The following is a 27,313-nucleotide window of genomic DNA, read 5'->3' on the forward strand; positions in this document are numbered from 1 at the left end:
CAATGGTAAAAATCATTTAACCACAAGTTTCATAATGCTCAAATTAATTTTTTTTTTTTGCCTTCACAAGCATATAAGCATATAATCAAAATATGCAAATTTCAATGCAATTTAGCTTAAAATCGTTAAAAATTTTAACTAAAATGCGAACATTAACAGTAAATTTGCCAATGCAACAGCTACATTACAATTTAAGGAACTTGTACCTAGTAATTGAGTATTCCCTTACCCTAAAACTGAATCTAAAGTGAAGAAGAGTTAGTAAACAAAACTGAAAATCAACAGATCAAACAGCACAAAGTAACATGTAGAATTGTGGTTACGTTTATATATTATGCTTTGTCCAAGTCGATATCATCATCTGATAAGTTTACATCATATTGTGTTAACTTCTCTTCTAATGTTTTTATTCTTCGTTCATGAGCTTTCACGATTAATTTCAGTTTCCGCATGTCATCTAACATTCCTTGTGGATCGAAACCCTGCCATAGAAAACATTAGTCCAATCCAAGCAAATTAAAAATCTCAATAAAGTGAGAGAATAAATGATTTAATAGGCAATATTTGGATGAATTAATCACTAGATCAATGACTGATGGATAGATGAATAAATGATAAAAAGACCGTTTTGAAATTAATGTAATTAAGTGAAAAATTTAAAAGGGAAAAAAGGAATTCCATATCCCCATGCCTCAAAAATTCAGTGAGATTTTTGGCCCTTTGTCCAAGTTCATAAATGGATGTTATGTTTAGGAACCATTCCCCAAAGATTAAAGATGTTTATATGTTAACAAGGTGTGTTATAATTTATCATAAACCACAAACAGTTTAATTTCCTTGCAATTACTCCCAAATTATAATTCTTGTCTATTTATCCATAATCTGATACAACTTTGTATTGGCCAGGTCTAAGATTTTAAATTCCATGTACATTCTGAGCGACAGTATTCCTTTAAACGAGTTATAGTAACAAAGACAACAAAATGAAGGAGTAACTTACAGGTGGTAAAGAAGGAGTAGCTGCAGCAGCTTCATTATTTTCAGCATTAGTAGGTCCAGTAGAGGCTCTATTAGTAGCAGCTGGGGTACCACCTACTGGTTTCTTCTTCTCAAATACATTCTTCTTTCCTACTTTACCTACTTCTTTTCTTGTTGATACAAAACCTTCTTTTAGTGATATCTGTAATCAAACATGTAAGAATGATATGGTCTTGACCATTTTTAGCACCGAAAATCTATTGTGCAGAATCTTGGAATTTCAGGGATAATTACCCAGACAAATATTATAGCCTAATAATTTATGTGTGTATGTAGAGTTTTACAACTTTGACAAAGACCAGCCCTTCAGATCTTTCATTTTGCTCCACAACTTATAATTTATCCTGTTAGTTATACTTATAACTGGTGGTTCCTTTATCAGCCTTTTGTTATAATCTTTCAACTATACTTACTAATAGAGGCTCAGCATTCTTGCCACTAAAGAATTCTTCAGCAGTTATAGCTGGTGTATCTCCCACTGTATCAGGGTATAAATCCTCTTGGAATAGGTCAGACTATAATAATATAATTTATGACATAATTGGAAAGTTAATAAGAGCATTTTATGACCTAAAGTGTACAATGGAGGAAATTTTGCCAGGACAGGAGAACTAGCCTACTACATCCACTATGAACTGTTAGAAAATAAATATTTTAAATAACTGACATGGATTGTCCCACTTCTTACTTTGCATATATTAGCTACACCAGGTTAAAGGGAGATAATTACAAATATTCATAGCTTATTAAAATCAACAGAAGCTCTTGACATTTCCTGCTTTCTCTTTCAAAAGAAAATTTCAACATCCCAAAAATGATAAATTGTAGTTTTTACCTTTCTTGGAACTGTAAATGGAATGGCTTCACACAGTCCACTATTATGTAACTTATAAATCCTGAAAATAAAAGATATTCATAATTCTAGGTCATGTGAAATGTTTAGTTGATCATTGAGTCAAATCAATGGATGCAGATGACTACACTCTAATTTGACTAATAAAGACCTTAACAATGCAGTATGTTATTGCATTATGCTATGATGGAAATCACATCAAACATATCATAGTTTAATTATATTATTTATATACTCTTTATTTCACATAGACATGAATTAGGTCCACGATGCAAATATGACATGGTTTTGTCTAACATTCAGCTCAAGGATGTAGGTAGATCATTAATGCAACACTCATCCCTTTCAAATTTTTGTCCAAACCAAACTTGCTTTAATGTGAGAATCTAAAATTATGTAAATATTACTCAATACACGAAACAACAAGAACTTTAAAACATACCTAGCAATTTCACAAGAATTGACATTTAGAGCTCTTTTAGGCATGAAGCCAAATCCTTTTTGTGGGTCTTTAGATTGATACATTTCCAGGTAGAATACATTGGGTTTTCCATTCAATTCTCCTATTTCATAATATCTGATGGAACTGTCTCCCTGAAATATCATAATAATGATTATAACATTGAAATATCAGAGAGGTTGCTTAGAATTAGGGCCGATACAGTCCAAGAATTGTACAAAAAATTGCATAAATTCTTCAAAATTACCTCACATTAGGAATACACTTGGCGAAGAAGACGAAAATTTTGATGGTAAGCTGCCAACACTATTACAGATTAAGCTGAAGAATTCCCATTTCTGAGACTGAGGTACAAACTAAAAATCTCAAAAACACCTTACCTTTCCACACAAATAAACCATATTAACATCTGGATCATAGAAAGGGAATATTACACCATTGGTTTTGTCTATATCTTGTTCTACTAAGGGTTTACTTAAATCATTCTATAAATAATAAATAAGCTTATATCACATGATCAGAACATGAAGACATACTAAAATGAAATCTACATTTGCATTCTTCTTTTCTGCATTAGATTAGGTGAATAAAGGGAGGCAATGCCCTGAAGTATACCATGAAAGAACAAAACCTGGATGAAAAATCAAAGGTACAATCTTTAACTACACAAGGATGCAACCCTAGACCTAGCTAATCAGTAACTACAGTAGCTACTGCAACTCCCTAAAAATTGCAAAAAATAGATATAAACATCATTGTACAATGATTGAAGGATATTGTCTTTGTAAAAAGAGCAAATGAAGAAAAAAAACTAAAAAAAATGGTCATTAAAAGTTATATTTTAATCTTATTGAATGCTATGAGCAATTTGGTTTCTGGTAGATCATGTGGAGAACACTGGTATATCATATATCAAACTTCCTTATATGTATGAGGCAAAGAGGTAGATAAGAAATGAACTTACTTCATCATGGAGAGTGTATCTTCTGTCACTCCTTTTAGAGAATCCAGTTGTAAATACTAATCCATTTTTCAAATATATACATCTTGACTGCTTGGCTCCATTATGGGAATCACCTTCCTATGTAATGAAACACAATCAAATTTTATGCTATGGATTACTATTCTAATCAAGTCATATTTGTGTAATTTTAGAAATGAAATTTGTGTATTTTAAAAATTTGCTTTGACAATGACACCAGTGCTGTAATGTTTCACCAATGTTAAGCAATTGGTTCTTTCTTATCTATATATTGCGTTGAAATCATGATGTATTGGGGCAGTGCTTAAATAGAACACGTTACTTGAAATGGCCATGTGAGCTATCAATGTCATATCTCAGTGTTTAAACTTGTTTTATAATGATGAAAATTGACAAACCTGAAGAACTTTACCAGTGTGTGAATCATATACATATAATTTTTTATCTTTACACGTCAGAGCGAATTTACTACCATCTAAGTTAAAAGAGGCACAGTATGGCTGATCATTGGTCTGTATTTCTATCATGGCTGTACCTGTACCTACGTCCCAGATATATATAAAATTATCACAGCCTGAAATATACAACAATAATGCTACTTAAAGGAGCAATATGGAACATTTTCATAATTACAAACAGTGTAAACCATACATTTCTAAAATATGTTATGTTACTGCTATCAACTTGATCAACCTGATTTTTTTTATTAAGGAGTTAATCAAAAACAGAGTCTGCTAAGTTAGCAATTTTAACTAGTTTTGGTTTCGGGTCTTAAAAAAGCTCAATATTTTAGTTGAAAACTTCATTATAAGTAGGGGACACTTTTCTGTACAATTAAGCATTTATATTTTTACTTAAATCCAATCATTATTTTCGGTTGACAGTTTTCATTAATTTTTAACACTTAATGTCTTTCGTTTGTGTCAGATAATCTGGATAACTCTGGAAAGGGCAGGAATGGCTGGCCAGCCATATTATGAATAAGAAGAAAAGTTATTTATAGAAGTTGTTAAACCTGAAATTGGGTGGTCGACTAACAATAAAAGTTAATAAAACTATTAAACGAAAGTTTGGTTTAATTTTAACTAGATCGAATCTAACCTAGTTGGATAATCTTAATAAGATTGGATTTAAGTTTATGTGTTATCTAGATTGAGATATAATCATATATATCAACTATACTGTGACCAAATTAACTATAACTGTGAACTTCCTCTTTGGGTGTTAATAGCCTGATTACTATACTAATTGATTATAATATGATGTCATAGTATTAAGTATATCTGTACTCATTATCTGATAGATTATATAATATAGTGTTAAACCCCTTCACTTCAATTATTTACATCACACTTTATCAGATTACAAGATTGATGGATGATAGATCAACTCTTATTAAAACATTTGAGAAGCCAATGTGAAATCTAACTGATATTCACTGTATGTTGATACACACTTGATAACACTGTGCAGTTGGCAATATGAGCTTTTTTTCATAACAGCGGCAGATAAGGCATCTGATTTGGAATCATAAAATCAAATAGAGAATGTCATAGTGAATTATCAAATATGATGACACTAACTTTAATTGTTAAAGAAATTGGGTTTAGCAAGGAGCAGTGCAATGTACGCTTTTAAGCTTTTATGAAATACCATGACTTAATTAGACACTTTTCATGTGTCAAATTCTCATAAAAACAATAATAATAATACAGACATTTATAAAGCGCTAGTATCCACATCACTGAGGGACATGCTCAAAGCGTTGTCATGCTCAAAACTGTTGTCATGACATTTGGCTAAGGTCAAGACGGAAAGGATCCTCCAAAACCTAAGTTATGGTTCAAAAATGTAATAATGCCTCTTTCTTCTTACCTGCACTTAACAATACATGCTGTGCAGTAGGATGCCAAACTATATGACCAACTCTTTTAGTGTGACCCTCTAAATCTACCATAGATTCAGTTAAATTTTCCTTCAATATTCCTTCGTCAGGTATCTCCCATACTTTAATGGTGCAATCTTCACTGGAGCTGGCAATAAGGTTATCATCATGTGGACACCATGCTATATCTAATACAGAATCTCTATGACCTGCTACTAAAGGACAATCTCTTTCTATTCTTCCTACCTATAACAAAACAAAGTAATTTTATGTCTCCAATTACTATTAGTGATCTGAGTTCTATTTTGAAAAAAAAAAGTGTTGTTTGCAACCAGTTGCCTATTATGTCCCAAAAGTGACTGACCATCAGCATCTGCCACAAGCATTGTATTAGGATTGGCTTTAAGGCACAGATATATATCTTTCAATCCAATACAAGTAGTAGAAAATAATTATGATATTTGCTTTGCATAGTGACAAAGACTTCATAAAAATAACCACAACACTACTATTTCAAAAGACTATACTTGAAAATAGCCTACTTGTACAACCAGGAAGCAGATTTTTCAGTTTATTTCCATTGACAAATACTGTATCATGCTGGCAGATTTCCAGTCAAATTTTATTTTCAACCTGACTTTGTGCCAAAAATAGTTAATCATGAATCAGTGGCCAATTATTAGAAACAGAGTTCCTCAGTTCAAGCTTTGACTTGAAACTGAACGTTTCAGACATAATCAAAATCAGGATAGTGATGATATGGACCCTATTTGACTGTTAGCCTTAGAAAAACTTCAAATGAGTTTAAATCCAAATTTAACTGCATATTGATTTTGAATTCATTATTTGGAATTTTAAACTGAAAATTCCAAGGCATAATGACAATTAAGATTGTGATAATTTGACATTGTTTGACTGTTAGCTTGAAAAGCCAAATTCTACCCCACATTAATAAAATAATATGAGAGCGCAGCTCTCTCGATGGCGAAGCCGTTGAGAGCGAAGCTCTCTTTAATGGTAACATACATCAATTCGTTTCAGAAAATTTATGCCCCACGGGTAGTAAAAAAAAAGTGAGAAAAAAGATGGCGGATCATGTTGACAACTAGATCGCAGTCAAACGGGGTAGTTTCGTAGTGAATATTCTGGAATTCTTTCAATAAATTACGACAATTGTTTCAAACACAGAAAGGGATTTTTTGTATCAACTTAACAACCCTTACGTTTTATTTTTATTTTTTCCTGCATAGTCTATGCGTCATAAGGAATAAAATGGCTGCTTTGACCTAATTTCCTAAGACTTTCTCCCAAGCAGTGATGGCAGCTTTGTTGACATCATAAGTCACGTTATAATGACGTCATCGTTTTATATGATTACGCCTTTAAGAAATTTCTCTAGATACCTTATAAAAGATTGTCTACAGATCTAATATTCATAGAAAATTACCTTCACACATATGATTAGAAGACAAAGTAGTCTGCATTACATACAGATAAGGTTGAATTTCTTTTACTTAATTATTATTAATTATTGTTATTTTATCAATAAAATGCGATCACATTCAAGGCCATGCCTTCATTCATATTAAGCTTATAGGCCCTGTTTGACTGTTAAGCCTAAGAAAAAAAACCCCTAAAAACCACAACAATTCAACGATCTATCAATCATTATGCAAGTGATTGTGCTGATTGAAGACTAATGGTGACTATTTAGAACTAGGAAGAATATTATTATGATACATGATGAGTCACTGACCTTAGACAATGGTAGAACTAGGAAGGCACCACCTCCAGCAGCTTCTGTCACTACAGCTACAAATTTAGGGTTAACAGCACAGTAAGCAGCATCCCAAGATGATCTGGTAATCCTTATATTGTCATAACATTGTTCTCTTCTTAATGCTTTACCAAACACATGTCGGAATTTACTATTTCTCATGCTCCACGCCATCTTCAAATCAAAAAAATATCAGAAGTAAACAAAACAGTGCAAGTAGCCTTAGAGTTATGACCAGACTAAACAAAGGAGGCCAACAAATAAAATTGCTAACAAGAGATGCAACAGGTCTAGTCAGCTGAAATATTATCTATTAATTATCATCAGCAAGGGTCAATTACACGGCTATTGTCACGAGTTTCCGATTGACTGAAGTGGAAAATGGAAGATTGGGATGGGAAGTTATAAACTTTAAAAATAAAAATGGGTCGGCCGGTGTTGTATTCACTCTAAATTATAAATCGAAACATGACTGTATGCTTTTCAAAATGTAACAATATCAGAAAAAATTGTGGAATCACTTACATTTAAATAATTTTGTAACTTTTGCCCTTATATCATAGAAAAATCCACCGAAAAGTAGCTTTTTGGTTAAAGTTTGACGCCCTAATGCATCCCACGCGGACCCGGAAACGTTACAGAACGCATGCGCATTAAAGTAAAGAATTTAGTCGGTTGTTGAATCACCATAAATGGTCAAGGCCGTTCAGGATCATGACTCTTTTCAAGAATGTTACAAAGTATGAGTTCAGTCGTGACAGATCATCCATGACCACCCATTTCTTTTCTGTCAATATTATGGTTAATTCCAATGAAGTTTCTTCTTAATCAACAAGACTTGTTGGTGGCTATGCGGTGGCTCAGTCAGTCAAGCACTAGACTAGAGTAGCTTGTCACCGCGCGACAAAGATACTGACAGCCATTAGCTTGGTGACTATAGGCCGGGGCCCTGGCCTTACTACTGCTTGCCTGGGGACGGTCTATAATACCCTCCCACAGACAATACTTGACCCTAGGCTACCCCCTTGAAAAATGGATCAAAATTTAAAAAGCGAAAAACATGCAAACTGAGCAGTTTTACAAATTCTTAGAATAATAACCGAAATAACAATTATATACCGGTATTATTTATTCAGAATGAATTTTTTTTTTACCTCCCTCTAAACCCCTCGTCAATGCGTATCGTAGGCTGTTCACTGTGCCAAAGTAGCGTACGTTGCCCGTATTCATTAGCCCAATCCATTCTAATTAGAAAAGGATTAGTCTACTCATCATTGTTTTTTCCGACTTTTGGAAAAATGGAAGCCAAAGCTATCTAAATTAAAGGTTAGGCTAATCGAAAGTTGTTATCAGAGTTTTGAACAACCATCATATTGGACCTAATGAATGTCGTAAAATTATTTAACAGAATCTCACTACATGTATATAATAAATTCATAAAAATAATTATATGTAATTATCTTTAAAACTATGTAACTTATTATTGAGTATAATATTCATCATATTAGACCTACACAGTGTCTAATTATACAACAGAATCTCTCTATATTCCTACAAATTCACAAAACTAATACAAGTAGGCCTATTTATCTTTAAAACTACGTAGCCTATTATTGAAAAAACGCTCAGAATTTTGAAGGTTAGTATTATGCGAATCTCGCTTCTTGTGGGGTCTGGAAGAGACTACATGCATTATGCTTGCCTTTTGAGGAGGGTTTGGAGCAGGAAGCACAAACGTCTGATTGAAAATTGGCAATGTGCAAATTGATTTTATCATTATTCCAGATACATGTATATGCAAAATTAAGAAAACATCTTTAAAATCTCTGTAAAGCAGTCTCAGTATGACAATGTATGGATTCCCAAGGTGGGCGTATATCACTTTGTTAGCAAAGAGAGATAACTCTTTTCAAATCAACTTTATTCGGGAGATAACAAAGATTAAATACGAAGTTAATCTCAACTTATCTTTTAATGTAAGATAAATAGCTCTCTTTTGAATTTCTATATGTTTAATATTCATTAAATGTGAGAATCTCTCTTAGATGACAACGGTAGGTTAATCAGGTTTGGTGGAGAAAATCAGAATGGGAAATGGTCAAAGAGAGGGAATACATAATAACATTAGGCTACAAACTACAAATAACTCATAGCTGTTGTGTTTCTCCAGTGCCGTATATAAAGTTGTGTTTCTCTTGGTATGTTGTAATTATACTTTCCGCTTTCAGGTACGATGTCAGGCAATAAAGAAATAAAGATTGAGAGATGGAATGAAGAAGTAGATGGAGAAATGAATGACAGAAATATGCAAAAGAAATTAAAATTACAAGGATACAATTTTATAAAATATACATTTTCGCCTGGAACTGATTTTCCTGATCATACCCACAGTATGTCGAAAAAAGACTCAATAATCAGTGGAGAGTTTGAGTTTACAATGTATGGACAAACAAAAGTACTGAAACCTGGTGATATGGTAGATGTACCAGCTAATACTGTTCATAATGCACGAGTTATTGGCTCGAAATCTGTTACATTCTTTGATGCAACAAAATAAAATGTGCAAATTTTGAGTTTTTCACTTTTTTTTTCACTCTCTCAATATGTTCTTTGATGCTAGAAAATAAAATTTTGTTAATTTAGTTTTTCTCTCTTAAGGTAATTATTTGAATAGAAGTCATCTTATGCCACCGACGCATGTTTCGGATACACATTCCTCATCATGACAGCTGTAGCTATAAACATGGGGGCTAACTTTCAAATTACAGGCATAATATGAGCATCTTAATTTCATCATATTTCCAAAATTGTAAATTTCAGACATCTTAATCCAAATCTACACCAAAAAAAGACTTACAAAAATGAAAAAAGGGACAAAGAAAGGGGATGTCTAAAAATTTCATGAACTTGTATAACGCTAGTGCAGAATGTTTTAGTAGTCTGAGTCCATTTGAGGAATGAAAGAGTTATCTCTCCTTGGCGGAAATTGGAAGTTTTCTAGATTCTGATTGCTTACATTAATTTTTGTCAGCCAATCAAATTATACTAAAAAGAAACATGGTGGAAGAAATATCAGAAAATTATCTGGTTAAAAGTTAAATTGTAAATGCGAGTTATTTGTTTGATGATTTTGTATTTTATACTGTTTATTAGAAAATATGACATTTCCAATGCACCGATGTTGTAAATAATGGAAGGTAAGGAACAACGTTATCATTTTTTTTCTTAGGTTTAATGTTGACTCTTCATCTCGATGTAAACAAATCGAAAGTAGAATGTCCTATGAGATGGTTATTATACCACGTGTGGTAGTAGACTTAGCTAATGTGTTATATTTTGGAAAGATGTAAGGAATGGTAGGCCTCTGTTGTTGCTGAAAGTTGCAGTAGCTCATATATTTTCTAATTAGGACTAGAGAAGCTGCTTTAATAAACCTACTTTTACCATGTCTTTGAAATAGACCTTTGTGATTTTAATTTCTTTAGAATTAAGAAATAGTAGTTTATTGGTAATTATACTTGATACCAATCCAATATGGTGGGGTCAAAATATTACAGAAACAGGCTCATCAGTAAGTATCTTAGCTTAGATACATTATAGATTTTGTTGTATTCTCACTGTACAAATTTGAAATGTAACTATCCAAATCACTAATGTCTACAATCTAACACAACTAATGAGATAGACATAAAATAAATCCAATTGCTATTCTGAACCTAGATCATTACAAATGAAAATAAATCACTAAGCTAGGCATCTGCAGAAAAAGAAAGAGGTTCTTGATTTTCGTTCTGCTCTCAGCAAAATAGCATCTTCATACTTAATTGCTTACGTTAAATTTCAAAGTCTAATATTGCAAGCATGAAAAATGGTTATGTGTTTTATGTGATGGGAAACATGTAATAATTGATACAATTTATTCATTTCAGGTTTGTTTATCCCAATGTCTGAATTCTCTGATGGTTTTTGCCAATTCACATCTAATGTTGAGTCATTATAATAAACTAGCAGTTATAGCTGCTCACACTAATAAAAGGTAAGAATCAGTTTATGCCTATTTTGAGATCACTATGATATACATGGTGATTTATCAATATGATTACCTTTGTCATCTTACAAGTGTACCGTACAGCAAATATGTGCTCTTCAAATAGTTTTCTAAAGAAGCATGACCAAAACAAAAAGTCAAACGAGATGAAATGAAAGGCCATATTTATTCTATAAGTCAAATGACAGATACTTTTTTAATTAATTTTTAACTGAAAGTTATTTTGCCACATTACTTATATTTATATTTCAGTTGTTTTCTGTATCCCTTACCCAAACCACCGACTGCGGGTAATACAACTACTGTTAATGATAATGACACAACAGAGGGTGGTGAAGAAAATGCTGTTAAAATTCCACAAATGGGAGAAAATGATGGAAAATATGAACTATTTACAGAATTTAATGAAAATTTAAAGACGGAAATTAAAGATCTGATTTTAAATGGTATGTTGCCATCTAATGTATATTTATACACATGTGGTTTTAATGATAGATCAAAGAATGGATAGTTCACTATACACTATTTCAATTATATGGAATCTTGGTAACATTGGTTCAATTGTGATCTGGAAAAAATGCTCAAAAAACAATCTACTAGTGTACTAGATATTATAGGCACCTATATCATTAGTTGATAAAATAAAGTTCTGTAAATAATTTTCATTTTTATTTCAGATAGATTAGTAGGAGAACTTTATTCTGACTCTTTAGTAGCTGGGGCTATGTCTATGGCTATGTGTTGTATCCTTAAAACTTCTTTTTTTGATTTTTCAGCCTGAATAATGAAACATGCTGAATATAACAATGTTGTCTAGATCATCATATTTATGAAAGGACAATTGAAGCTTTGGTTGCATGCACTTACTGTACAATTGTGTGTATAATACGCACCTCTCCTAAAAACTATCACTTTATATGTTATGCAACCTGTCCAAACAAAAAAAGCAACACACCATAATATTGTTCTTAACTAGGCAATTAGATATCCATAGAATAGAAAAAGAGGCTCCCATTGGTGAAAATGTTTCATCAAGAATTTTGGTAGGGCTTTATTTACAGTAAATAAAACTGGTACATATCAAGTTTTTGCTTGCAGCCTTGTAGACCGAAACGTCTGTCTCTAATCCAGCCTAATGTCTTGCAGGCCATTTAAAACTCTGTGTGTGTGTGCACTACCTAAATTTTTAGTCAAAATGGATATGCAAAGCTTACAAAAAATGTATTTGTATTTTATAGTGATTATTTCTATTGTTAAATACAGGTTATTAAAGGATCTGAAGACAATGCTGCTCAATATATGAACTTTATGAATGCTGTATTTACTGCACAGAAACAGGTAAATATGATTTGTTTATGGAATTTGCTTTTAAGCTAAATTGTAAAATGAAACGTTTTTGCATTGAAATTGTACTGTTATGTAAGAACTAAAATTCAGTGGCAGCTGCACATATTTGGAAGCATATTTCCAACAAAAAAAATATTTCATGATTGTATTACCCTAAATGGCACCCCCATTGAAGCTGCCCCTAGAACCCTATTTTGGTGCTAGTCTACAGCTGATTCTACTTATCAAAATTATTTTCTATTTTTTACAGAATACAGTTATTGATGCATGTATTTTGGATAATGACTCTGGTCTTCTACAGCAGGTAATTCATATTGGTATTCTTCTATATTCTCTATTCCTGATAACTTATTATATAAGTGATGGAGTTAAGAGTTTAGATGCTCTCTGCTGACCTATAAAATTGCATTATTAAATTCTTATTCTTTTTTTGTATACCACTTTAATTGTATGATTACTTAATTAATTTAAATTCTGGATGTTGTTGTTCTGTTTTCAAGAATAATGTTGTAATTTCTTTAGATGTGTAAATGTTACTTTTTTAAAGTAAATTGTAAGCACCAAACAAGGATTACATTGTATACATTTCTTGTAGGCTTGTGATATAACAGGTGGAATGTATCTTAAAATACCTCAGATATCTGGTTTACTACAATATTTACTGGTAAGTTAGTCACTCTATTCACTACAAATTGACTTATGACTATATCTTATCCTTGAAATATAAATTAAACTGGTTATTTAGATGTCTAGATTCCAATTTGAAAGTGCCTGGATAGTCGAGATTACAAAATTTTGCATTATTGTGAATAGAAGAGATAATTGATAAAAAGGTGCTTTTCTATAATTTATGAATAATTTTTTTTTTTACACAAGATTCAATTTGACAGGTTTTGTAGGTGCCTGATTAATTGAGACAACACAATTTTGCATTATTGTGAATACGAGAAATAGACTCGGATAATTAGACTCTTTTAGTTTTGTTCACTGTGAAGATAATAGTCCAGATTTGATAAAATTCTCTTTTCTCTGGTTTTAAAGTATACAGATTTATATAAAAAAAAATAATATATTATTATTCCGAATAACTATCTCTGTCAATTTCAAGGCTACTTCATGTCTTTGAATTACTCCCACTGTAAAGTTTTGTTAAAGGGATTGTTAAGAGATTTTCTAAAAACAATATATTTTTGTATCAGAAACAAAAGCGATTAGTGATGTCATCAAACACTTATTTTTGGGGAATTGCGTGTATTTTGTGACTGAAAAATAGAAGTCAAAATGGTGAAAATTGAATCTATCAGTGCACTAGACAGACAATACAAGTTTAGAAAACCTCTTTACAATCCCTTAAATGGACTAAATGGAAGGCAGGAGACAGTGACATATGACATGTTAAAGGTTGAAGCCATTAAAGAAAGGAAATGAACAGGAAACATGAGTTCTGTATAAAGACAAGCTTTTATCCTGACATGTCATTGTACACCTTCTTCTCTTTTCTTCTCTTCTCTCTTTTATTATTATTGATTTTTAGTGTCTTGATACTGATATCAAGTGTGGAATTTGTATGCTATCTGTACTGATGTTATCAAATGAATTTTAACTTCATCTCACTTTATATTTTGTCTCAGTATTTTTTTTAAGCTACATATTAGGAAATTTGGTTAAAACTGGGATTTTGTTACATTTTTGTTAATTCTTGAATTTATATGTAGTATTTGCGAAGAAACATATAATTTACAAAACTTTGAAACTTTCACCTTGATTCAAGATTACAATAGATTGTTTTTTTGGCATCAATCAATGAAATCACTATCCTCATTATCCTAATTAAATTTAAAAAATTAAATTCAGATGTCAGGCAATAACAACCAATGACAACATGTCAATAAAATCTGCATGAAAATTGTCACGATGTCATGAAAGTCACTTGTAGGTAAACTGATTGTGGGATTTTAATTTTGATAAGTAATACAGATATAACTCTTGTTTACTGATTATTATACTATAATTTCAGTGGGTATTTTTACCAGATCCTATAATGAGACCTAAGTTAACCTTACCACCTAAAGTTCAGGTAGATTATAGAGCAGCGTGTTTCTGTCATCGTAATTTAATTGATGTAGGTTATGTTTGTTCTGTATGTTTGTCAAGTAAGTAACTAGTTTTATTTTAGATTAATAATTGGGATGGAGAAATAGAGCAGAAATCCCTGGCAGTGACAAACACAAAGTGCAATAACATGCATTTAACTTCAACTTACATTGCTCATTGGCTTTAAAGAGATGGAACTTATGGCATAGAAGGGTGCAAATTTGAATTCATAAGATCTCTTATATCAGCTGGTGCCTGACCAAACCTTTGCATGATGATTTCTCCAGGATTATCCATATTCTTTTAAGACTTTCACTTACCAAATAAACAGAAGGGAAAATGGGTGTATGATCAATTAAAATATTTCTCTTTCCTTTCAGTTTTCTGTGCCTTTAATCCCATCTGTTCTACATGCCAGTAAGTATATAACAATCTGAAGAATTTTTAAACTAGGGAAGAATTTGCTTGGATTGGAATTGCATTGATATCAAGCTTTTAACAGATTAAACATAGATTTTTTGTAAGATTTGAACAACATTTGGAAGTATAGGGCACATATGACAAATATAGAAGTGTGTTATACCGTAATATACATGTATTCCTTTGTGTTTTGTGTTACATAGAGTTTTAGCTATATGCCTGTTTATAAAACTAATATAAAGCATCAAGTATCAGTGTTTCATGTTATCATGGATCACTGATAGTGATAATGTCTCAAATAATACTATTTATTGCAGAACTACTTTCAAATTTATGGGTCCACCAAAAATATTGAAGAAGAAATCAAAGAAGTCAGCAGGCTGAATGGTGGAACTGTGGAACTGACATTGAATCTTTCTTTTGTTTTAGCACAGAAATGAAATCAAGACAATTATAGATCTTGTGTCTTCTGATTAAGAAGCAAATATTGTTGCTTTAAGTGTCTCACTGTATACAGACATGATGTACAAATTATGATGAATTGCAATAAGAAAGATACAAACTTACTATTGTGAGAATCAAATTTATAGAAAATGCACTTTTGGTGTAACCTGAAGCAATTGCAACAATTTATTAATGTTGTTCATTACTGGATTCAGAGATGCAAAAGATTCCTGATAAAGACTCACCTATACATTATAAGATATTTTGACAATTAGAAATCAGAAAAGAGTTAACACTAATTGAAAGCTGAGGAAGATCTAGCCATGTATTCTCTAAGCGATCTTAGTGCTAGGATGTTTAAGATTCTTATCTTTAAACATTGATCCTTGGAAATCCTAGTGCTAAGATCGTTTCAAGAAAATGTGGCCAGAGAATGATGTAAATCATAAACTTAATAAAGGTTGCAAAAAAGGTCTGGCAGGTAATGAACTGAAGTGAGTTTTACATCCTACTGTTCTACACCTGTTTTGACTAATTAAGACAGGCAACGTCATACAGTGTTCTATGAGGGAAATTTTTCCAGGACAGCAGCATTATCCTACTGTTTTTGATTTGAACTGTCAGGGGGATCTTTAATAGACAAGAGAAGTCTGGGTGTTAAATACTATGCATTGAGTCTACTAACAGTGACATTCTGTATATGACATTATAGAAATGTCATTTTAAAACCACTGATCCTTGAAATGTTGCTGGTAGTTGGAATAGAATATTCTATGAAGTAGGTCAACAAAATTTATTAGAAAAAACATAATACATTATATTCATATATAACCAAAAATTTGTAGAAAAACATACTCCTTCATTGAAGATCACAATTCACTGAACATACAAATACTTCAAAACACATTTATTTTGGACATTTTAGTTTTTGCATTATTTTACCCCTGAGGACTTCAAGGCATGCCAAGGATAATACAACCATGTGACATTTGGACAAATTATCTGGGAGACATCGTTTCTAGACATATGATTGGTGAAATTAATGGCTGCAACAAAATTGGCCAATCAGATAATTGGAGAACAGAATTCTCAGAAAACTAAGCTTAACCTATCTATAGGTCACTAAAAATTACATGCTACTTAGTTTCTAGAAGCATCTCAAATTGAGATTTGGTATGTATAAGCTATTGAAGTGAATACATAAAGAAGACTATTTAATGCTTAATCAAAAATCATGGCCCCCTTTCTAAAATTATTGTGCAATAACTTATTGTGCTTATTTTCAGATAAATTTGTGATAGATTTTTATTCAAACTTTTTTTTAAAAGCAGGGCCAAAATCTAAAAGTAAACAGCTATCTCTTTTTCTTGCTTTCGACAAGTAAAGCACGTCTATATTTGACAATAGAGACAAATAACAACAATAAATTGACAACATAGGTAGAAATACATACAATACAGAAATCTTGTAATACAAAATATAGTATATAAGCTAAATAAACAGAACCTATATTAGATATTATAGAGGCTACTAGCTGGACCACACTACCAACATATCCAGAATTAAACGCTGAAATAGATAAAGAAATATAAATATTCTCAAGGGGTAGTAGTATTAATATTTACTTACCAGCTGACAGCTAAATTTCAGCTATTGGTAGCATATTTCAAAATTAAATTTGAGGTCTTGTTCTCCAGTAATTCCATAAAAATGCACCCTGTAAGTCACTTCTAATCTCTTGGTCAGTTTGACACTTGCTCGCTAACGTAACAGTCCACGGTTCAATCCCAGTAAAGATAAACTGAGGCCCTAAGTCTTACAGACTGTGCACGTTAGGATCCCTCGCTGGTTAAATGAAAATCAAAAAAGAGTAGACCAATATTGCTGTCTTGGCAAAATTTCCGTCATTGCACATTGCATGGCACTGCCCATCCTTTGTAACCCAAAAGAGTACGATGTTCATTTCATTTCATTTTCAAATTCATTTCTGACCATGTCACAGGTCATTATTACTAATGACACCATGAATTCAGTAATAATCTTGTTTCAAAGCTTGTAGTGAAATAATGATAAAATAAAGGAATGAATTGGTTTTTACCTAGAATAGTCTGGAATGTATAGAAAGCCATACCAAATACACTGTTAGGTTGATTCAATATACTATCTTTCCCTAACACTCGATCTATTAACCCAAATCCTCTACCATACCTACAATTCAATTACTATTAACATTAATATACCTTAAACCTTGTCTCAGGGGGACTTTTGGATATATTTTCAATAATATTTCCTTTGATACTTAACCGCCAATAGTTTACACTAAGTTCATTTTCATTCAATGAAACATTTTGTCAGATAGTTGTTCATATCGATTTATCATATTTGATTTACCTAATACTGGATGTGATTGGATATCTGCTAACTAAATAACTGCTCACTAATATTCAGCTATCCCAAATTTGCCAATGAAATAACGATAAAGCTTTCGTTAGTTTGTAAGTGAAACATGCATAAGAATAAGATGATCATATAAACCTATGAAGGCCTACTTTAATAAAACAGCCCCAGTGGTAGTAGGCCTAGTGTCTAAGGCTAGAGTACTGAATTGCAAGAGAACAAATGTCAGGGAGATCTAATAATGGAGAGTGAAAAGCAAATTTAAAGCAAATGTTTAATATAAATGATCCAGTAACAATTATCCATTTCACTACGAATGCCTTTGGTCAAACCGGTTATATTTACCTGGATGTGAAGACTCTAGAACAACTGATGAGATCACTAATATCACAGTACGCTGTGTAGGATTTGTCATTCTCTTTCGATATTTCCACGTGTAAGGTATAAACACACAATCCCATTCCTAAGGCACATAATAATAATATGAATGATCGTATATAAATGGAATTGGAATTCGCTGCCTTTTGCTTGTTTTTCTTCTTCGACATCTTGGATATTCTTAAAGGCCGCTTAAATCAATTTGCCTCATACGTGTCGACAATTGCAGAATTTCAATTTGAAATTGTTGGCTATATTTATCCAAAAATGCTACGTTTTAATAATTAAGAGCAATGAAGGGAATAAACTAAGTTGAAAAACATTGTATTTTTAATTGATATAAGCGATACAAGAAAATCTCACCACCCCCATTATCATTTATAAACCATAGGCGATCGATAATCAATGTTATCTACTTCAATCTGTTTCTTTTTAATGCAGCTGGGAGTTTCCTCTAACGGAAAAAATGTATTTCTCAAGAAAAAATGTAGCTTACAATAGGTAGATTCATCTTTCTACCTTGCGTCTGAGTTCAATGAAAGAAGCTTGGTGCCAGAAGGGTAGCCTAGCTTACTCATTTAAAATCTGAAAAGAACCAAAAAAAAAATAAGTTGGATGGCTCCTCTTGAAAATGAAACGAAGTACGGTGGCTCACATACGACATACTTCGTTTAATTTCGAATTAAAAACATTATTTTTCACCTAGGCGATCAAATGTTTTATTTGCTGAATAAAGACCAGACTATCCATACAGCTCAGCAGGCATAATTGACATATCAAAATAATGTATTTCACAATAGAACGCAACCCTTGGTATACCCCCCCCCCCCCCTTTTTTCTTCGTCTAAGATCTTTAAAATCATACTTCGGTTAACAGACCAGATTCACGCGAAATTGTTTTGCATTCTCTATAGAATCCCATAATCTACACCGTACTGAATTTATTTTACAATTGTCAGGAACCACTGACAGGAAATAAAAGCCAGTTAATATACCAATCGCATGTGACAGCTAGATTCTATTTCTACGCTGTATGACATTTAACATTAGCAGGATTATAAATAATATTCCTGTTATTTGAACTGTTTACGTGGCATTAAAGAGAGGAGCCGGATTTAAACACGTAAATTTGGATCACATTAACATTTCCCTTGGAGATTTTCAATAAGGTAAGTTGACATTTAGAAGGATGACTGTCAATGGCATTTTATTTCTCAACCTCGGTTTACAAGTATGGTATTTTATTTTCCTGATACAGTTATAATCTATGGTTATCACTTACTATGAAAAAGATGATATGTGGCATATCAAAGAAGGCTATAATGCGACATGTCTACGGTGGCTCACATACGACATATTTCACGTGTAATTTTGAATTAAAAACTTTAATTTTAGGTGATAATTCGTGTAATTTTGAATTAAAATCTTTAATTTTCACACTTTGCACGTGTATTGGGAACTATATAATTTGAGTAATTAAAAAAATTTACCTGAAAAATGACGTTATTATCGAAAACACCAATTGGCATGTAATTACTCGGACGACAGTTCATACAGTAAGGAAGTTTTGAAATTTCCCGATACACACAAAAAGGGTGAAAATATGTCTCGAATCCCTTTAACCGCAGTACTGAACGATATAACCTCAATATTATCTTTTATCAAATTAATCATTTAATATTCAACTGTGTAATGATTTTATTCAAATTCACATTTTAGAGGATCAAAGCAACATGAGTTTGGAATATTTCTGGATATCAAACTCGATGGATCGAGTTATATTAAACATTATAGGGATGGTGATATCCTTGTACTCTTTAAGAGTTGAAATTAAAAAGGAAAAGGATCCGACCTATGTTGCTGCTTGTGATTTTAATGATCACATGAGTTGCTCTAAAGTCCTGACATCCAAGTAAGTATTAAGGTGTTTTTAATACATTATCCGAGATACGTTAAGGTTATCACATCTGTCGAGTATCGAACACTGCTCATATTATCCCTGTTTCTTTAGCAACGTTAGACGTTTATCTCACGTTTATCACATATCAATGCTATATCTTGTTGTTATAGTAACTTCTCGAAACAAAACGTGCTAACTCTATCACTTAACATACACCAACTCTATCACATAACAAACATCAACTCTAACACAGAACACATCAACTCCAGCACAGAACACACCAACTCTAGCACAGAACACACCAACTCTATTACATTACATACACCAACTCTATTACAGAGTACACCAACTCTATCACAGAACACACCAACTCTATTACATTACATACACAAACTCTATCACATAACATATAGCAAATCTAGCACATAACATATACCAACTCTATCACATAACATATACACCAACATTATCAACTTTATCATGTAACACACACCAACTATATCACATAACACATACTAGCTCAATAACAGCTACCAACTCGATCCATTAACCATGACATAACCTAACCCAGCAATGTCTTTCATCCATCAGAGAATTTGGAATAGTCACTATCATTGAGACTATATTGTTATTAAAGATATGCAAAAGGATTTGGTATAATGGGAGTATTGTTTGGTAAAGAACATTTTATGAACCAGAGGAACTGTAACCTAGGATTGGTATTCTATTTATTACAACTAGCTCTGGGTAAGTACATCTCTATCTATGATACCATTCAAGCCATCGGATGTGCACAGATAACCGATAAAGTCATTTCATGTACCTCTGTATGTTTGCTGTATGCATTAAGGGGAACTTTAACTGCGTTCCGTGCATCAATAGAGTATCTCAGTCAATCAGCGAAGATACAATTTTTTACTATATTTCTAATTTTGAAGTTATTATGCAATTTTAGTAGTGCTTGTAATTCTGAAGATCCAAATCAAATGAAAATACAATTATTTTCTTCTTTCAGTTTTTCAACCATATCCTGTGTTAGCATCTAAAGTATTATTTTACAGTTCAATCGTATGTATTATTGGTTGTGTGTATCTGGCGATTGTGTTATTTTGCATTTTAAAAGACGTTTGTGTGGTTTGTATAGCGACGTATTTTGTGAATGGGGCATTATTATATTTGAATTATTCACTGTATAAGAATGTTAATAGTGTATTCTAACAGACATTTACTGTGGAACCTTCTGAATAATAAACGATTCTTATTGACAGTTTTAACTAACCATCCATTGATACCTAACTAATCGAGTCACATCCAATACGCAGCTTCGCAACAGGTGTGAAGACAGTCTACATGATCAGAATGGAATATTTTGCAATATTTCACTTCATTGCTTTATCCACTCTTACTAGAAGGATCTCTTACTATGTATCGGACTACATGCATTTCATGTTATTCCCCAAAGCAATATTTGTGTATTTATTTGTGGACAGTATAAATATCAATATCAATTATAAGCTTATTATTATATTATATTCAATTATCTATATTCCCTGAGGAACTGTTTCTGGTGATTATCAATGAAAAAATTGCATGATTAAAAGCAATATCAAATTAATTATTGTATAAATTTGACCAATATGTAGAGTGTAACTGTGCTCCACAAATCTAACCAATTTTTTTTATAATTTACATTTATTTACATTACAATGCAACATTAACAATAAATATAAACAATAATTTCCTTTACAATCATTTCCCCCCATATATAATGTACAATATTAACAATAAAGACTACCCTTTGTCGACTGGCAATGATCTTTGTGCATGGCAAAAATTATTTGTTTCATAAATTCGGCCATGATATCAAGGTAAAATATACATTTTCAACTCAATATTTTACCCATATTACTGTATTTGCGGTTTTAATGACAGGTGTTAATAGACATGATAAAGAAGATGAAGAGGTATCTAAAGATCAGGGAATGGTAATGGTGATTGAGTTGACATCTCTTGTTCTAAATCTTGTATATCAGCTATCAGGTTTCCACCTGTAACTTCTAACCAGTCAGCTAACAGAGATGATGATAGTGGACTCTGAGTGCCACTGAAAAAATAAATGGTGTGAATTACAAAAAAATAACTCAAATGAGGCACACTTAGCTTTGTTGGTTTTGTCCCATTCCAGTAACACCTACGTTTTTCAATTTACCTTTTCCATGCTTTTCTTATATTTTATTTCCGTATTTAATGGGAAGAAGAGAAGTGTGCATTATATTCTTACATTGTATATCTAAATACACTTATAATTCTGAACATACCTGTCAGATGTTACTTGTGCCTGAACCAATAAAGCATCCATATCCATACCAACACCATATCCAGCACCTGTTCCCCTTGGTGTCAGCGATAAGGATGGAGGCATGATGTTGTCCAGTAATGATTTTGACATCTGTTTAGACAATAGAGCTATCAAATCGGGTTGAAGTTGACTGTTGGTTTGATTGGAAGGCTTCCTTTCAGGAGATGAACAATCTACTTTCAATCCTGGTGAATTAGCTGTATAACTAGGTGATGTTGACGATACTGAAGATGTGTTCCAAACTGGTTCTCCACTTGCTGAGGCTTCTTGTGGTTGAGAGTTGCTGTTGGTTGATCCTTGTTGGTTCATCTGCATTTGATCATAAAATGCTGGGCTATCATGTTGGAAAGCCTTGGGAGAAGAAATGCCATAGTCTGATGTGGGTGTGAAATTGAGTAGATCAGGAATGGTCTCATGTTGTGTTTGATTTGTAATATCAGGTTGGAACTGTGTTGGTTGAGATGGTATTGGATGGTTATATGGCTGTTGAGGGTGAAAGGCAGTGCTTTGAGTGAAACCACTGGGTTGTTGTGACATTGCCTGTGATGATATCACCATATTCTGATCAAATCCTTGGGCTGTGAAGTTTAGATCTGTTGGCTGTATGTTAGGAACTCTTGGCTCAGGGTTCATAACATCCATCTGCTGTCTGTAGCTAGCTCCATGTTGATCTTGCTGATACTGAAATCCACCTTGAGTGGAAGTGAAGGATGCTTGCGAAGAAGGTAATGTGCATTTGATGGAAGATTGTAAGTCTTTTGATAGAGATACTAAATCTATGCTTTCAGCATTAAGACTACCAAAGCTTGTATTGGACTCAAAACTCAATGTTGACTGATTACCAGAAGTGTTGAAACTTGAGTCAGTAAAGCTGAGATCAGATTGGCCACTAGTATTAAATGTAGAATCTGTAAAGTTGTTCTGGCTGGCTGTTTGGGATGTATTTGATGGCTGTTGAGGATGTGGAAATTGGTTAGGTTGTTGTGGGAAAGATGCTGTAGACTGATTTAGTGGGTTGGCTTGAAAGACATCTGGTAGTACTACAGCCTGTGCAGCTGCCGACCCAGCACTGTTAAAATTAGAAATAAAAATTCCACCATGACTTGCACCCTGGCTGACTGAGATATTTTGACCAGAATTTGAAGACTTTCCCTGAAGGAGATCAGGTGGTGAACCATTAGGATTGACATGAACAACTTGTGGAGGAGGGGTTCTGTTAGTTGCTGGTGGATTGGTCTGTGGTACAGTAGTTGTCTGAATTATGCTGCCAACTTCAGGCTTTGGTAAAATTGGTTTTTCATTTTTATGTTTCATTTCAGCCCATCTCTTCAACATGGCTTTATCGGCCTCTGATAGAAACACTTCTTCTGAAACACAAGAAGTCGTGCAATATGGACATAAATAGAAAAACAATGAAGATTTGGTTATAGACTAATGAGTCAAGTTTTGTTATTTGATTCTGGATTATCTGTTATTGAATGATTAAGAACTGCCATATGACAATTATATCACTAAGTTTGTCATGAAGTTCTTAAGATTTCAGAAAAGTGACTAATATTACTGGAATTACCCTAAATTAGCTCATTTTTAAAGAATTTGTTTTGAAACACCGGTGAACCAAAGAAACAAATCTTTGTTTACCTTTCTGAGCTTTAGCTTCTTTCTTTCTATTTCTTAATTTTTTATTTTTCTCTTTCTCTCTTCGTTTATCTTGTCTTTCTTTCTGCCTCATGGCAGCTGTTATAACTTTCGGTTTCTCATCTTTATCACCTGTAGAATCTATATAATGGAAACACACTCAGTTTTAGTTAGTTAAAATGAACCGATTAAGATTTACTGAGGTAATTGTGCTTTGGGAATGAATTTATTCTGATGGATAATGCAGATTTCAGTATCTCAGAATTAAAATTTGCTATATAAAGTTAGCTTGTAATCTGCATGGCTTTCAAGTGATCAAAAACAATTTTATTTGAAAGATAATGGATAAAAACGTAGATTCGATCGAATATATACCAGTTACTTAACATTGTTAAATGATTCCATATTAATATGGTTAACATTTTAATATCAAATAAAAATAGAGTAATTCAGAAGAAAACATTAACTGTGCATACCATGTCTCTGTCTCCACTGACTGTTTAATAAGGCCTTTTTAATCAAGGCTTTAGTATCATCAGATATAGTTTTACTGTCAGTCTGAGCTTTATTTTCTTTATCTACCACAGTTCCAACTGAAGCACATGACTGAGTATCCATTTTCCCATCGTTTGATTTTGCACTTAACATTTCTACATCATTAGCTGAGAGAGCTAGTAAGTTATTGGTGTTGACTGACACTGGTGATGTTTTAATATCAGGCAGTTTACAGTTTGATTCTGTCAATGGCGATGATTTCTCAACCTTGATATTGCCAGAATTTTCAGGAATTCGAACCATGTTTCCTTCGGATTTGATGTCTTTGTTAGGTGCTGGTCGAATAAAGGCACTGAAACTTAATGTAGGCGTTCGTGGTTTATGAAATTCCATAATTTCTTTGTAAATTACATCTCTTAACTTCTCTTTATCCATAAACTGAAAGTAACAAAATAATGTGTATTTAAATATTTGTATACAAACAATCGAGATAATCATAGCCTTAATTCCCAAAAATATAGAATAAATAAATAAAATCAATAAAACATGACAATATCAAAAGTCAAAATGGCCAAAAATATTCATCATAAGCTTAGCTTAGTTACAATTGGTTAGAACGAATAGCCAACCTGTCCCTCTAAAAAGAATATTACCTCTTTTTCAAAATCAAAATTAAAAGCAGGAACACATATAGGTTCATCATCTGGATCATGGTATTTCTGGAGGTAAGGATGTTTTAAAGCATCTACAACTGTTATTCTTTCTTTAGGGTTTATCACCAACATTTTACTCAGCAAATCTATGGCCTTCTTACTAGCTTTAGGAAATAAGGTCTTCCATGGTATGGCTTCTTTAGGTCCAATAGCTAAAGAGGAAAAAAATGATTTCAATACAGTTAATGAGTTATCAAATCACATGGAATGTTTATAATGAAATATTGGAGTTTTCCTTAAAAAAAACTGTACACATGTATTACCAAAGAAAGAACTTATCAAAATGGGGTATGTGTATAGCTTACATTGATAAAGGTTTTTTTCTGAGGTTTAGTTACTTAAAGTAGGAAGGGGCGAACACTTGGTGCTGACCCTGTCACACGTTGCAAGAATATTCAACCCTTCAGTTTTTTGGTGGTAAAATGACCAGCAAGATTCCAATGGTTCAAATTGTACTTACTAACTAGTATCTTCTTTATGACTTCATTTTGACATTTAGTAAAAACTTGAGCAGACGGTGAACCCAAAACTCCTATAATTAACTTAATCTGTGATATATAATCTTTTCCTGTAATATTCAAATACATTATCAAAATACTAACTTAACCTAATATGTAACTAATTCAAGAGGGTTAATAGCTCCTTAATTTGCCATTTAATACGTGCATCACAAAAATAATGTTTCAAGCCATTCAATTAGACACCTTTTAATACTTTAAATGAGCCACCAATAAATGTCCACTGTGTTATTTGAAAACCATTGAAAAAAGGATTTGGCAAAAAAACATTCCCACAACCAGAATCATGGACCAACATCCTAACCAAGCTGAAAAAATACAATTTAAATAGCTTTCGAAATTTACAATAAGCCTACCTGGAAATAAATGTTTTCTGCCCAACATTTCAGCAAAGATACAACCTACAGACCACATATCAACAGCTGTACCATATTCTACTAGTGATAGTAATATTTCAGGTGCTCGGTACCATCTTGTAGCTACATACTGGGTCATAAAATGAGATGGTTCATTCGGGGAGGCAAATATACCTCGTGACATACCTGAAAAGTTAAACATGGAAAATTTAATTGCATTGATAACATACAGTAAAGGATCATTTATTCTTTTCAATACAATAGCAACACAAATCTGAATATTTTATATCTTAGACATAAGGCAATATGGGATGGGGCAATCAGAAGCTATTAGCCCTCCTACCTGATGGTTAGCGAGCAAATGTCTAACCCACCCCGGCTCCCAAGAAAGGGGGTTTGAAAAGAGTGCGTACTCACCAAAATCTCCAACTCTCACGTGACAATCTTCATTGACTAAAATATTACCAGGTTTCAAGTCTCTATGAACAACATTAGCTGAATGTATATATTTCAATCCTCGTAATATCTGATACAAAAAATATCTTGAATGTTCCTCACTTAACTCTTGATCAGAATAAATTATTTTATGTAAATCACTTTCCATTAAATCAAAAACAACATAAATGTCACGAAAATCTTTATAATCCTCTTTTGGTTTTAATATCTCTCGTATACTGATAATATTATCATGTTTAAAATGTTTTAATATCTTTATTTCACGATGAGTTCGTTTAGCTATGACCAACACGTCAAAAACATTAGGAATTTTCTTAATGGCCACTTTATCTTTTGATTTTTTATGAATAGCAGAACATACTACACCATATGCACCGATGCCGATATTTTCTATTGGGTTATATTTTGTTCCTTCCAGATCAAATTTAACATCTAGACTCCTCTTTTGAATGTGTTTAGTCATTGCTTCCACTGATTTAGAGGTATGACTAGAGGCTGCTGCCATTTTTACAGTTGACACCAATCAATTACTTGTCTTTAAATATCAACACTCAGTTACTGTTTCAAGTTTATTTTTAACTTATTTATTAATTTTATGACTTTATGACCTGAAACACACAAAAAACAAATAATCGGATGCAGATATAAAAAAACAGTGAACAGTTACTTGGTTACAGGAAATTTGGTCATCGGAAATATGGTCACAGTAATATAGGTATTTTGGTCACAGTAATATAGGTATTTTGGTCACAGTA

At 32.5% G+C, this 27,313-nt stretch overlaps 7 protein-coding genes across 7 annotated transcripts; 3 read left to right on the plus strand and 4 right to left on the minus strand.

The window, feature by feature from the left end:
* Positions 1 to 1,427: 1,427 nt before the first annotated feature.
* On the minus strand, positions 1,428 to 7,157 carry LOTGIDRAFT_114901 (hypothetical protein; the record flags this gene model as incomplete). Its single annotated transcript, XM_009053667.1, has 8 exons — positions 1,428 to 1,553; positions 1,874 to 1,934; positions 2,334 to 2,485; positions 2,732 to 2,836; positions 3,316 to 3,432; positions 3,732 to 3,907; positions 5,209 to 5,464; positions 6,975 to 7,157. 8 exons carry the CDS (start codon positions 7,155 to 7,157, stop codon positions 1,428 to 1,430), a joined length of 1,176 nt encoding a protein of 391 aa, XP_009051915.1.
* Positions 7,158 to 9,228: 2,071 nt separating this feature from the next.
* Positions 9,229 to 9,552, plus strand: LOTGIDRAFT_114913 (hypothetical protein; the record flags this gene model as incomplete). The annotated part of the gene is made up of 1 exon (XM_009053668.1): positions 9,229 to 9,552. The coding sequence occupies one exon, from the start codon at positions 9,229 to 9,231 to the stop codon at positions 9,550 to 9,552; it is 324 nt and encodes a 107-aa protein (XP_009051916.1).
* Positions 9,553 to 10,185: 633 nt separating this feature from the next.
* Positions 10,186 to 15,288, plus strand: LOTGIDRAFT_159336 (hypothetical protein; the record flags this gene model as incomplete). Its single annotated transcript, XM_009053669.1, has 12 exons — positions 10,186 to 10,192; positions 10,481 to 10,566; positions 10,925 to 11,031; positions 11,296 to 11,489; positions 11,721 to 11,781; positions 12,020 to 12,086; positions 12,307 to 12,381; positions 12,641 to 12,694; positions 12,986 to 13,054; positions 14,408 to 14,543; positions 14,865 to 14,901; positions 15,222 to 15,288. 12 exons carry the CDS (start codon positions 10,186 to 10,188, stop codon positions 15,286 to 15,288), a joined length of 960 nt encoding a protein of 319 aa, XP_009051917.1.
* Positions 15,289 to 16,702: 1,414 nt separating this feature from the next.
* Positions 16,703 to 18,293, minus strand: LOTGIDRAFT_115113 (hypothetical protein; the record flags this gene model as incomplete). Its single annotated transcript, XM_009053670.1, has 3 exons — positions 16,703 to 16,917; positions 17,447 to 17,556; positions 18,091 to 18,293. 3 exons carry the CDS (start codon positions 18,291 to 18,293, stop codon positions 16,703 to 16,705), a joined length of 528 nt encoding a protein of 175 aa, XP_009051918.1.
* A 1,596-nt stretch (positions 18,294 to 19,889) lies between these two features.
* On the plus strand, positions 19,890 to 21,241 carry LOTGIDRAFT_114833 (hypothetical protein; the record flags this gene model as incomplete). The annotated part of the gene is made up of 3 exons (XM_009053671.1): positions 19,890 to 20,035; positions 20,661 to 20,770; positions 21,039 to 21,241. The coding sequence occupies 3 exons, from the start codon at positions 19,890 to 19,892 to the stop codon at positions 21,239 to 21,241; spliced, it is 459 nt and encodes a 152-aa protein (XP_009051919.1).
* Positions 21,242 to 21,706: 465 nt separating this feature from the next.
* Positions 21,707 to 23,696, minus strand: LOTGIDRAFT_231514 (hypothetical protein; the record flags this gene model as incomplete). The annotated part of the gene is made up of 2 exons (XM_009053672.1): positions 21,707 to 22,127; positions 22,342 to 23,696. The coding sequence occupies 2 exons, from the start codon at positions 23,694 to 23,696 to the stop codon at positions 21,992 to 21,994; spliced, it is 1,491 nt and encodes a 496-aa protein (XP_009051920.1). The 3' UTR covers positions 21,707 to 21,991.
* Positions 23,697 to 24,887: 1,191 nt separating this feature from the next.
* On the minus strand, positions 24,888 to 27,057 carry LOTGIDRAFT_54044 (hypothetical protein; the record flags this gene model as incomplete). The annotated part of the gene is made up of 5 exons (XM_009053576.1): positions 24,888 to 24,953; positions 25,169 to 25,380; positions 25,689 to 25,796; positions 26,103 to 26,288; positions 26,520 to 27,057. Coding segments are annotated over 5 exons (1,110 nt in total), but the record flags the coding sequence as incomplete, so codon positions are not given.
* Positions 27,058 to 27,313: the final 256 nt, after the last annotated feature.

The sequence above is a fragment of the Lottia gigantea genome (assembly GCF_000327385.1).
Source record: "Lottia gigantea unplaced genomic scaffold LOTGIsca_20, whole genome shotgun sequence".
NCBI lineage: Eukaryota > Metazoa > Mollusca > Gastropoda > Lottiidae > Lottia > Lottia gigantea.